A 13,197-nucleotide genomic window follows, 5' to 3' on the forward strand; every position below is an offset into this window, starting at 1 on the left:
TGGCTGGCAGGCACCAATGTGAGTACCTTATGCTTGTTTTTAACCTTAAGGATAACAGGTTACTTATCACTCTCCCTTCCCCCAATATTCCTCACTCTATTTCATTTAGGAGAACATTAAGGAGCAGGAGATAAGAATGTTTCCAGGGTGACAGTTAACAGTAAAATGGGAAGTAGGGCCCAGTCTTCTCACTCCTTTCCAATATTGTATGTCTTTTATCAGATCATGTGCCTCTTATTAGAAAACAGCAATATGAAAAAGGTCAAACCCTCCTGGTAAATGCTGTCAACTCAGCTCTGGGGGACAATAAACATAAAGCCTCACAATGACACCAAGGAAATGAGATTGAAAACAAACACTTTTGAAATGCCTTCTTGGCCCTTTGTGTGAGTCTACCTTGGGTCCTCAGTGACTCTGACTTAAGCGCAACCCTTCTCCCCACTATGCAGACAAGGAACCTAAGGCACTTGGAGGAGTTTGTCCCCGATTACCCATCCAGAAAGCGGTGGAGCCCGTAAGAGAACCCAGGTCTGAGGCTACTCTAGGCTCCCCCCACCACACCAGTGTTTCTCAGGGAATGATCCCTCTGCAGACATGTCTGGAGGGTTCCCAAGTCCTTCAGGGTGCCAGTGTCCAGGGATGAGGCCCAGAGCCGTACCTCTTTACCTGCTCCCCATGTAAGGGTACCACGTGAAATACAGGAAACCCAAGTCAAGTTAAATTTCAGATCACCAGTGGATAAATAACAAAAAGTCCAAATGGGATATACTTATACTAAAAAAAATGATCTGAAATTCAAATAGACTTAGGTGTTCTCTTTGCTATCTGTATCAGACAACCCCAGCCTGGGATTAGGATGTCCCCAGAGTTTAAAACCTATTCTCTCCCTCTACAGGTTTTCCATTTCCCCTTGACCCTTCTTGTTCCTCGCCTAGCCTGGGGCAGAGACTTTAATTTTATCTGCCAGGGCTTCTCTTATAGGCCATGCCATGCAGGGCCCAGAGGAGGCTGGACAAGGTCACTCAGCCCAACCTAACACTGAGGTCTGAGACACTGACCAGAGGTTGGCTGAATTCAACCTACTGTCATAGTAACTTGCCTTTCCCCAATTTGTCCAAGCACAAATTACCAATAGGACTCTCAGCCTTATACTTTGCACAAACTATTTTTAAGGCAGCATTTAGCTGTAGATAAATGGAAATTCTGCTACTTTTAACCCTGACAAATTCCCAAGGCAAGAAACAATTTAATAGTAAAGGTTGATTTCATTTTCTGTCCATGGGCTGGGAAGGACTTGGGGATCTACCAGGCTGCCTTCAACACAGCGGCTTAGAAGACGAACTCACAGTCAAGGCCAAAGAACTCAGCCCTAGAGAACAAAAGCTTAAAATAAGAAAGGCTTTATTTTTAAGACAAAACAAATAGCACAAACACACATCCAAATGCACGTGAGTAAGTTCACTGGGTTTTATACAAGAGAAAGCTGCACTCAGCTGTCAGTTATAACTAGAAACATCAAGGAGATGCCCCTTGCTTCTGGTGGCATGGGTACAACATGTGCTTGTCTAAGAAGTCATTCTGTGGTGGCATCAGTGTGGAAATGCATGAACTTTTGAGTGAGCTGATTAAAAGGCAGGAGTGCAGGTGGGTGAAAGCTTTAAGACCCTTTTCACCACCCTAATGTGCTCTTGTTCTGCTCTGAGGAATTGAAGCAATCAGCAGATCACCTTACAAAGAACTTAAATGGTCAAAGAACACTTTCAGATACCTAAAAGAGATCTAAGATTGTTACTGAAGTCATACAGGGAGGTGAGTAGGAGAAAATAGTTTATGTTCTCAAAACCCAGGTTTCACACAATATGAAAAGAAGAGACTGATCTCAGTAAAGGCTGGTCTTTTTCATGATGCGCAGGAACTCCTGCTCATTGACTTCTCCATCTCCGTCTCGATCAGCCTCATCGATCATTTCCTGCAGGATAATGAAGAATCAGCTTAGATTAATTCATAAATGTAACTAAATTATGACTGAGCAGTAGGTCTTTATAATGTTACATGAATAAACAGTTGTGGTCCACCCAATGCAAATAATGCACTTTTTCTAACAGCTTGCCTACCAAAAAGTTATCTAAAAATCAAGCAATACTTTGTCACACATATCATCTAGAAGGGAACCTGAAGATCATCCTGACCAAGGGAATTCCTAAAACCTAAAATAGTAAGTAAGAATGTATCTGTGTGCATTTTTCTGGGAGTGGGACCCATAGGTTTGTCACACTATCAAAGGAGAAATTAAGTGGTCAACAGAGGGGTAAGGGAACACTACTTTCCCTTCACATTGGGGCTCACATCAAGAAAATAAAACTCAGGGGCTCTAAGCAGGAATTGAAGTCGTCTGATGCCTTACAAACCTGCAACTCCTCATCAGTGAGGTTCTCACCCAACTCCTTGGCCACGCGCTTTAGATTTTTGAAGGATATCTTCCCAGTTTCATCATCATCAAAGAGCTTGAAAGCTTTCAGAATTTCTTCTTTGGTATCTTTCTCAGACTTAACAAGTAAATCAGAAAACACAGGGGCAATTAGTCATGCGGCAGCCCCACTACCACCAAACCCCTTCACATGGTCTTGATGATAGCCTTCGTCACAGAAGTCTTAGCTCACCAGAGACTGAACATCATCCCAGGTAGAAGAGCACAAAGTCAGAGACGTTATTATAAAAAAAAAGAAATATAAAGGATTGACTTAAAACATTCCTTCTGTACAAACCAAAGAGAAATAGGAGTAGAGGGTAGAGTTAAAGCTAGGGGAAAATACACTGCTTAAGCTGGTGTAAGGGATCCTCTTGGCAGGGGTAGGGAGGTGCAGGGAGGAGAGAGAGGGCCATTGAACTTGGCAGGGGTAGGGAGGTGCAGGGAGGACAGAGAGGGCCATTGAACTTGGCAGGGGTAGGGAGGTGCAGGGGCCATTGAACTTGTTATGGGATTGCAGAGAGTTACTGGGATCCCAAGTACTCTAAGAGGAAGAAAGGAAAATCTCCAAGAACTCAAACTCCAGAAACTTCTGAAAAGTAGCTAAAGATAGAGAGAACCCCTAGAGTAATCGGGGAACCCACCTTCAGTGTGGGACGGCTTTACTAGGTAGTTACAGAATGTTAAGCTTCCTGATCTCTTAAATTAGTACATACACAAAAAGTACAGGTAGGATTAGATGTTTTCAAAGCAACGGAATTATCAGAATAGGAACAGTCCTGTGACCAGAGGCACACATGGAGCTACTTTTCCACAGGCCAGTCAAGCAGCTGAGCCACACAAGAGAGGAGCCAGAAAGGCCATGAAGGAGCAATGGCCCACGGGGCGCATAAACACATAGCCTGGGCGGGGCGATGACATGCGGGGGAGTGAAGTGGCTTTTTCAGGTCATGTTGTCTTTCTTGACCCTCTGGATCCTGTAAAATGGTGACATCTGAGGGACTAGACAATGGGTGAAAGTGCTGAACGGCCAATTCCTGGTGCAGGAAAAAACACAGCTGTCGAGGTAACCTGTCCTCAGACTAAAGCTTCGCAAAATAAACGAGAGAGAAAAGAATTTTGACCTTTAAAGTATAGGCATTTCATCTAGTCAGGCAGTGCAATATTGCTGGCATTTACAGCATTTCCTGCTTGTGCTTGTCACAGTGACGTATCAGTTGGAGAAAAATAACCACAAGAGTGACAGCGCTAGTACTCTTATGAGTTTACAGAGGGTAAGCTGACTTTTCCTGTGATTCTGCGGCCTTGAAGAAAGCCAAGTAGAATGTAAGCATCCTGTCAGTCATAAGTACTATACTTTCTCAGCTGAACCCTCCAGTCTGTATCACGTTTTCTTCACTGAAGACATTTTTATATCTAGATTCAAATTTGTTCACTATTATGCGTGGAAAATATGCTAGTTATCCCAGCTAACTTACCATTTTCTGAGTCATCACAGTCAAAAAGTCACTGAAGTTCATTTTTCCTGTCCCTTCTTTATCAATTTCACTTATCATTTTCTTGATCTCTTCTTTCTTGGGTTCAAAGCCCAGCGCCCTCATCGCCACCTACAATGAAAACAGGACCATCTCAATAGACACAGCTAACCCTTGCAGGAGCAAAAATCAGAGCATGGAGAGTATCAAGCCAGCATCTGACACAATCAAGTTGAAATGATTGGGAAATACTACAACATTATGCAGATTGATATCTGTGCTCAATTTCATTTTATAACACTTGAGGTAAATAAAGACCGAAAACAGAGCATAGTACATCGTCCACTGATACTTCTTGCAGGGAGAAGAGGGCAAAAGGGGTAGAACAGTGACAGGGAAAGAAGATGAAGAAGTAGAGGAAAGGCAAGGCAGCACAGTGGGAATGTAAAGGGCTTGCCTTAAGTTCCTTAACATCTATGGTCCCAGTCCCATCGGCATCAAAGAGGTCAAAAGCTTCCCGGATTTCCTGCTTCTGCTCTTCAGTGAGCTCTGGCTTAGGACTCATCCTTTTTCGCTGGGCAGACGATGCCATGCTTGCCTTCTTAAAGTTAGAGGCCTTTAGATATTTTACAAACATAGAAGCACAATATTATGTAATACAATCCATATTTTACATAAAATAATTACAAAGTGTTTTAACAATATTTACACCAACCAATTCCAAAGCTTTGCTTAACAGAAAGTGCAATGCTTTACTGGAAAGAACAACGAATCTTTCCATGCACATCTATCCCTCCCTCTTCTTTCCCATTGTTTCTAGAAGCAAGGAGACCCTTTGTTCCTTTGGACATCTTTTATTGAAAATCATCCCCAAAGAGATCCAGCCAAGGAGCTGTAGATAACTGTACAGATAATCAGCTACCCTTGAATTGGGGGATCCTAATTCTGGATATGCCCTTATAACACCCGCTCGCAGTATTCCACTTCCTTCTATGTACTCCGACTTTGTGATTATTCTACATTTCGTCAAATATTACTACGTAGCTAAGGTATATATTCTGCCAATACCGAATAATAAAACTCAATCCACTCGACACATCTGTGCCTCCTTCAAGAAGCTCCAAACGTCTCCCAATTGTCCCTGTACTTATTTAGGATGCACGTTAACAAACATAATAAACCTCCCCCTGGTTCTGTGGGTAAACCTCGGTAGCGCAAGGCGGCCAGCAGGTCAGGGTCTGAAAGGTCTGGGCATGCGGGTAACCCGAGTTTTCTTTGACCAAGGGCGATCACCGAGGGGGCTGGCAGGGGAAGGCCAGGGGAGCCCGAGGGATGGGTGGGCGCAGAGTGGGTGAAGGGGAGGCAGCGGAGAATCACAGGCCCAGGTGGACGGCCAGCGTCTCTACCCTACCCTTCCGGGAACGAGCTCAGAGGAAGTAGGGTCACTCCAAAGCCGAGAACGGCGCCGGAGAGCTGCCAGGGCCAGATGAGGCCTGGGAAGAGCTCAGCCTCTGGGCGCGGGGCACCAAAGGGCGGCCCCCACTCACCATTGCCGATGGACTCCGCGGGCCGTTGTTACGGCAACCGACGTACACACTGATTCTGCGCTGTTCCTACCGTCCCGCGCGCGGGGCGCCGCTCCCCATTGGTGTAGGGATGTGGTGGGCGGGTCTAACCGGACAAACGCCAGGCGCGGGGCTCCGGGGCTGCGCGCTCCCAGCAGAGACCTGGCTTCATTGGGCAGGATCATGTTCTGAGCACCGATTGGTTGAGCTGGCACCGAGCTGAGCCAATCCTCTCGGCGGAGGCATCTCGGCAGATCCTCTGCTCATGCGGGCGAGGAGAAAAAGGTGGCCGCCAGGGCCGGAGGTCTTTCAGTGCAAACGCCGAAGGCGCGCAGGGGATCACCTACGGACGGGTAAGGATCACGACCTCATCCTTGGAGGCTACCTTTCTAACGGCTGCTGGGCGGAAGAGTAGGGGACTGGGTGGGGCCTCTAGGTCGGGACTTTCTGAATTAGGGACCGAGGGGCCAGAGAAGACCGTGACCTTGCGTGAGACTGTGCTCAAAGGGCAACCGAGACCCAGAGAAGGGAATGGGCGTGTCACAGAGTTTTAGACGACCGAGACTTAGAAACCGAATCCAGCCAAGGCTCTTCCTTTGAGAGTGTCCGTTCTAGAGCACCGCCCCGTCCCCCGAACAGATTTTAAGAGAGGATCACTTCTCTCTCCAGTGCAAAGCCAGCCCAGGAAGGTGGGGACTTGGGAACGGACTTTGAAGGTAACGAAAGAGACATGAGCGACCATGACGGAGGGGTCATCAAAATATACTCTTTTTGACACCTAAACACTCGGCCGAGACAATGTTGTGAGCAAAGTCACACAAGAGTTTTGGAAGTGTGAGGTTTTCTGTTTTTCTTTTTTTAATTTATTTTATTGTGGGGTTTTTTTTTTTCAATCATGATAACTGCACTCTTTACTCCCTATCACCTGTGTAACTCATCCCCTCACCTGCTTTCCCTCTGGTGACCATCACTGTTTTCTCTCTAGTTAAGAGCCTTTTGTTGGTATACCTTTCTTTTTAGCCCCCTCCCATGTCCATTAGTTTTGTTTCTTAAATCCCACATATGAGTGAAATCATATGGTATTTGTCTTTCTCTCCTATATTTCATTTAGCATAATATTCTCTGGCTACACCCATGTCATTGGAAATGGCAAAATTTCGTTCCTTTTGATGGTTGTGTAATATTCCAGTGTGTACATAGACCATGTCTTCTTTATCCATTCATCAGTTACTGCACACTTGGACTATTTCCATATCGTGGCTATCATAAATAATGCTATAAACATCAGTGTGCATGTATCCCTTTGAATTTTTATTTTTGTTCTTTGGGTAAATACCCAGTAGTGCAGTTATTGGATCATAGGGTAGTTCTAGTTTTAATTTTTCTTTCAACATTTTATTTATTTGACAGACAGACAAGATGAGAAGGGGAACACAAGCAGAGGAGAGAGAGAGGAAGGGAAGCAGACTCCCTACTGAACAGGGAGCCCGATGCAGGGCTTGATCCCAGGATTCTCCAATCGTAACCTGAGCCAAAGGAAGACGCCTAACGACTGAGCCACCCAGGCACCCCTGTAGTTTTAATCTGTTGAGGAATGTCCATACGGTTTTCCACAGTGGCTGCACCAGCTTGCATTCCCACCACTAGAGCAGGAGTGTTCCCCTTCCTCCTCATCCTCACCAACACCCGTTTCTTGTGCTGTTGAGTTTAGCCATTCTGGAAGCTGAGGTGATCCCTCACTGTAGTTTTGATTTTTGCATTTCCCTGATGACGGCTGATGTTCAGGATATTTTCATGTGTCCGTTGCACATCTGGATGTCTTCTATACAGAAATGTCTGTTCTTGTCTTCAGCCCACATTTTAATTAGATTATTTGGGGATTTTTTGGAGGTTGGGTTGTATCAGTTCTTTATATATTTGAATATGAACCCTTTATCAGATGTGTCATTTGCAGATATCTTCTCCCATTCAATAGGTTGCCTTTTAGTTTTGTTGATTATTTCCTTTGCCAGTCAGAACCTTTTTATTTTGATGTCCCAAGTTTATTTTTGCTTTTATTGCCCTTGCCTCAGGAGACCTACCAGAAAAATGTTGCTGTAGGCAATGTCAGAAAGATTACTGCCTGTGCTGTCTTCAAGGATTTTTAGGGTTTCGGGTCTCACGTTTACGTCTTTAATCCAAAGTTCAAGTTTATTGTTGTGCATATTATGAGAAAGTGCTCCAGTTTCATTCTGCTGCGTGTGGCTGTCCAGTTTTCCCAACACCATTTGTTGAAGAGACTACCTTTTTCCCACTGGACATTCTTTCCTGCTTTGTCATAGAGCAATCGACCACATAGTTCTGGGTTTATTTCTGGGTATTCGATTATGTTTTATGGATCTATGTGGCCTATTTTAATACCAGTACCATACTGTTTTAATTACTACCATTTTGTAATATAACTTAAAATCTGGGATTATGATACCTCCGGTTTTGTTTGTTTGTTTATTTCCAAGATTGTTTTGGCTACTCAAGGTCTTTTGTCGTTCCACACAAATTTTAGAATTGTTCGTTCTAGTTCTGTGAAAAATGCTCTTGGTACTTTGATCGCGATTGCATTAAATGTGTAGACTGCTTTTGGGTGGTATGGACATTTTAATATTTGTTTTTCCCACCCATCAGAATGGAATGTCTTTCCATTCTTTGCATCATCTTGAATTTCTTTCATCACTTTCTACAGTTTTCAGAGTACAGATCTTTCACCTTTTTGCGTAAGTATATTCCTAGATAGTGGATTGTTTTGGTGCAATTGTAAATGGGATTGTTTCATTAATTTCTCTTTCTGTTGCTTCATTATTGGTACGTAGAAATGCAATAGATTTCTATACATTAATATTATATCCTGTGACATTATTGAATTCATTTATCAGTTCTCATAGTTTGGGGGTGGACTCTTTAGAGTTTTTTATATATAGAATGTCATCTGCAAACAGTGAAAGTTTTACCTCTTCCTTGACAATTTGGATGCCTCTTATTTCTTTCTGTTGTCTAATTGCTGTGGCTAGGACTTCTAGTAGTATGTTGAATAAAGTGACAAGACTGGACATCCTTGTCTTCTTGTTCCTGACCTTAGGAGAAAAGCTATCAGTTTTTCCCCATTGACTATGATGTTAGCTGTGTGTTTTCCATATAAGTTCCTTAATATATTGAGGCATGTTTCCTCTAGACCTACTTTGTTGAGGGTTTTTTTTTTTTAATCATGAATGGGTGTTGTACTTTGTCAAATGCTTTTTCTGCATCTATTGAAATAATCATATGGTTTTTATCTTTTCTCTTATTCATGTGATATATCATGTCGATTGATTTGCAAATATGGAACCACCCTTGCGTCCCAGGAATAAATCCCGCTTGATTGTGGTGTATGATTTCTTTCAATGTATTGTTCAATTTGGTTTGCTAAGGTTTTGTTTAGGATTTGTTGCTTCTTCATTTGTGAGAGATACTAACCTGTTCTCTTTTTCTGTGCTGTCTTTATCTGGTTTTGGCATCAGGGTGACACTGACCTCATAGAATGAATTTGGGAGTTTTCTTTCTCCTTGTATCTTTTGGAATAACTTGAAAAGAGTAGGTAGAATCTACCTATGAAGCTCTCTGATCTTGGATTTTTGCTTGTTCAGAGTTTTTTAATTGCTGATTGAATTTCGTTGCTGGTAATTGCTCTGTTCCAATTTTCTAATTTTTCCTGCTTCGTTTTGGTAGGTTATATGTTTCTAGGAACTTACCCATTTCTTCTGAGTTGTCCAGTTTGTTGGTATATAGGTTTTGATAATATTCTGTTACAATTTTCTGTATTTCTCTGATGTTGGTTGTCATTTCTCCTCTTTCATTAGTGATTCTGCTTACTTGGGTCCTCTCTGCTTTTGATGAGTCTTGCTGGAAGTTTATTAATTTTGTTGATCTTGTCAAAGAACCAGCTCCTGGTTGCATGCATGCTTGGATAATTACAAGGGGAGTGTGCAAGGGTATGGGCTGAAGCAGGGGAGCTGGAGATCCAGGAGCTGCCATCTGCAGCTAGCCCAATGTAAGAGGGTTCCCAGCCCTTATGTGCTTCCCTTCTGGGCATTGGGGCATTATTTAGGGAGGCAGGGGACAACATAAGTTTCTCAGGCTGAGAAAGGCATGCAATATATTAGCATCCATTAAGTGAAAGCGTTTGCTGACCCTTTGCCCTTTTTTCCCGGGACTACTGGGTAAAGTCCACACTCAGCCTGGCATCTGAGCCTCGTGCCCAGTTTTGCCTCTGCTAGTCCTTGCACATGGCGTCCCTCCATACCCTGCTTCCCAGTCAGCGTGCGGGGCGGCAGCCTGGCAGAGCAGAGAAAACCGCCACAAGTGCTGCGTTTGCTGTGGAACATCAGCGTGACTCCCGCCAAGTCTGCTGACCTCTCTAGGCCTGGGTTTCTCCTTGCTTTGGGGATCTTAATGGCCTAATATATTTGGATGTGAAAGGACTTGACATCTGGCAGCGTTTTGATCGGCTCTTTCCCTTCCGGGCACGCCCAAAGCCTTAGACTTGGGTCAAATCCCTTCTCCACACTCCAGCCAGAGTGATGCTTCGGATCTTAACACTCACCCTGCTTGCAACTTCCTGGAGCTCCCCCATATTCTCCTGGTGTAACCCCTTAACCTGACACACAGCCCCTTCCTATTCTTGACCTTGTTCCCAGTCTTGCTTCACACTCGCTGTGACGCAACTTGTCACAGTTGCCAGAATATGCTGGCATCTTGTCCTTTCCATCCCTGGCCATGGAATGTCTTTCAGGACACCCAACCCCTATTTGACTCACTCCTCCAGGGCCTTGAGAACTTGGCCTAGGGATCACCGTGGGCCAGCCTCCCTGCTCCGGGTGTACCTTCATCAGATCTCAGAAGCGCTTCCACGGTGTTCCGCTGAGTCTGTCTCCCATACTACATCGTGGGCTTCCTCGTGCTGTGTCCTGTGCAGGTCCTGCTTGGCGGTGGCCAGCATTCAGTGCGTGAGCCAGTGCCCAGGTGCTCTTTTCCAGCTTGCAGCTCCCTTTCCCCTTGGGACTTGTTTAAAGACCTCACCAAGGAGAGAAGACACTCCAGGTGGAGGGAACAACGTAAGACAAAACTTGCAAGCGTGCTGATGGTTTTCTCAGGGGCCACCTCAGATTCAAAGCCAAGGCCTTTCTGTGTCCTAAAAAACAGACAAGCAGGGAGACGAATGACTGACAGAAACAACCAGATACCTCAGATCTATGAAAGGACAGGATTGCACTAATTGAGTCCTTTAAGGAAGAACATTTTGCCTTGATTCCTATTTGCAGTTTTCTTGTGCACACAGGCATTTTCTGTCCACAGACTAGAGTGGTGAACTTGTGGCTCACCACATCTTAGCTTCTAGCACTGACTCCATGGAGGACAGCAGGCAGCGTCCCTCTGAATTGCTCTGTATTTCATCTTTACAAAGAAGCTGATCTCCCATGTTTTCAAAGGAGAAAACACTTGTCTTTCTGTCTGGTTTGAAGTGGACAGGCTGTCCCGTCCCTTTTGCCTCCAGAACAGTTGTTGGGCCTTTGCCTCAGCAGGAGGGAGGAGATTGGGCTCAGTTGGTCTCTTCCTAGATATTTTTTTTTAGTTCAAGGCTTTGTCCCAATGTGTATGGCGGGCATACATACTGGTTTTTAATGGGTTCAAAGACATAACTTTGTAAAGGGAGACAGACTTGAGGCTTCTGATATGTGAATCTTAACAATCCATGTTGCTCTTTGGGGTCTTATGTTTCCCAATCAGAGCTGTTCTGAGCCCATTTCAAGAGGACAGTGGGTGGCATCAAGTACATTTTATCACCATCCATGTCCAGAATTCTTCATCTTGTAGAACTGAAACTGTACCTGCCGAACACTTAGTCCCCAATTCCCCTCTCCTCCCAGCTCCTGGCACCCACCATTGTACTTTCTGTGTGTTTAAATTTAACTCCTATAAATACCTCATATAAGTAGAATCGTATAGTATTTATCCTTTTGTGACTGGCTTATTTCACTTAGCATAATGTCTTCAAAGTTCATCCATGTTGTTGCATATTATAGAATGTCCTTCCTTTTTAAGGCTGAGTAGTATTCCGTTGTGTGGTTGGGCCACATTTCCTTTATCTCTTCATCTGTCAAGGAATATTTAGGTTGTTTCCATCTTGGCCATTGTGAATAGTGCTGTAATGAGCAAAGGAGGGCTAATGTTTATCTCTTCGAGATCCTGGTTTCAATTCTTTTGGATAGATACCCAGGAGTAGAATTACTGTATCATATGGTAGTTCTATTTTTAATTTTGTGAGGTTCTTTTATAACATTTTCCATAGGAGCTGTACCATTTTGCATTCCATCCAACAGTGTGCAAGGCTTCCAGTTTCTCCACATCCTCACCCACACTTCTCTTTGACTTTTTTTTTAAAGATTTTATTTATTTATTTGACAGAGTTCACAAGCAGGCAGATAGGCAGGCTGAGAGAGAGAGGGAAGGAAGCAGGCTCCCCACTAATCAGAGAGCCTGATGTGGGGCTCGATCCCAGGACCCTGAGATCATGACCTGAGCCGAAGGCAGAGGCTTTAACCTGCTGAGCCACCCAGGTGCCCCATTTCTTTTGACTTTTTGATAACAGCCATCGTGAGTGAACAGGAGTGAAGTGATATCTCATTATGGTTTTGATTTGCATTTCCCTAATGATTGGTGACACTGAGCATTTTTTCATGTACCTGTTGGCCATTTGTATGTCTTCTTTGGAGAAATGTCTATTCAAGTCCTTAGCCCATTTTTTTAAAAACCCTTATTAGATATATGGTTTGTAGATGTTTCCTCCCATTACATAGTTGCCAGAATTTGCTTCCTTTTTAAGGTAGAATAATACTGCATTTTGTTTATCTATTTATCCACTGATGGACCCTTGGGTCACTTCTACCTTTTTTGTTATATATATATATATATATATATATATATATATATATATATATATATATAAAATTTATTTATTTATTTGACAGACAGAGATCCCAAGTAGGCAGAGAGGCAGGCAGAGAGAGAGGAGGAAGCAGGCGGTCTGCGGAGCAGAGAGCCCGATGTGGGGCTCAATCCCAGGACCCTGGGATCATGACCCAAGCTGAACGCAGAGGCTTTAACCCACTGAGCCACCCAGGCGCCCCCACTTCTACCTTTTGGCTATTGTGAGTAGTGGTGCCAGTGAACAGGGGTGTACAATTATGTGTTCAAATTCATGCTTTCGGTTTTTGGGGCTGTATACCCAGATATGGAATTCCTTGGTCCTATGGTGATTCTTTTTTTTTTTTTTTTTTAAAGATTTTTTATTTATTTATTTGAGAGAGAGACAGTGAGAGAGAGCATGAGCGAGGAGAAGGTCAGAGAGAGAAGCAGACTCCCCATGGAGCTGGGAGCCCGATGCGGGACTCGATCCCAGGACTCCCAGGATCATGACCTGAGCCGAAGGCAGTCGTCCAACCAACTGAGCCACCCAGGCGTCCCGGTCCTATGGTGATTCTATGTTTCATTTTTTGAGGAACCATATGCTGTCTCTCACATTCCCAACAGCAGTGCACAAGAGTTCCAGTTTCTCCACAGCTTCTCCAACACTTGTCAATTTCTGTTTTCCCGGGGTTTTTTTTTTTTTTATAATCACCAT

General features: G+C 44.0%; 1 protein-coding gene across 1 annotated transcript; it reads right to left on the minus strand.

Moving 5' to 3' along the window:
- Positions 1 to 1,384: 1,384 nt before the first annotated feature.
- LOC111139141 (centrin 2) lies at positions 1,385 to 5,589 on the minus strand. Its single transcript, XM_022491293.1, has 5 exons — positions 5,490 to 5,589; positions 4,400 to 4,558; positions 3,946 to 4,074; positions 2,409 to 2,546; positions 1,385 to 1,969 (listed from the first exon to the last, which is right to left on the minus strand). The coding sequence occupies exons 1-5, from the start codon at positions 5,490 to 5,492 to the stop codon at positions 1,880 to 1,882; spliced, it is 519 nt and encodes a 172-aa protein (XP_022347001.1). The 5' UTR covers positions 5,493 to 5,589; the 3' UTR covers positions 1,385 to 1,879.
- Between the last annotated feature and the right edge of the window lie 7,608 nt (positions 5,590 to 13,197).

Source organism: Enhydra lutris, unplaced genomic scaffold (genome assembly GCF_002288905.1).
Source record: "Enhydra lutris kenyoni isolate GAN:26980312 unplaced genomic scaffold, ASM228890v2 scaffoldscaffold96, whole genome shotgun sequence".
Taxonomy (NCBI): domain Eukaryota; kingdom Metazoa; phylum Chordata; class Mammalia; order Carnivora; family Mustelidae; genus Enhydra; species Enhydra lutris.

Coding starts and splice junctions, on each gene's coding strand:
- LOC111139141 (XM_022491293.1), bottom strand. Junction 4,075..4,399: donor TAGATGTTAAGGAACTTAAG/GCAAGCCCTTTA, acceptor TTTTCATTGTAG/GTGGCGATGAGGGCGCTGGG. Junction 1,970..2,408: donor TCACTGATGAGGAGTTGCAG/GTTTGTAAGGCA, acceptor ATTATCCTGCAG/GAAATGATCGATGAGGCTGA.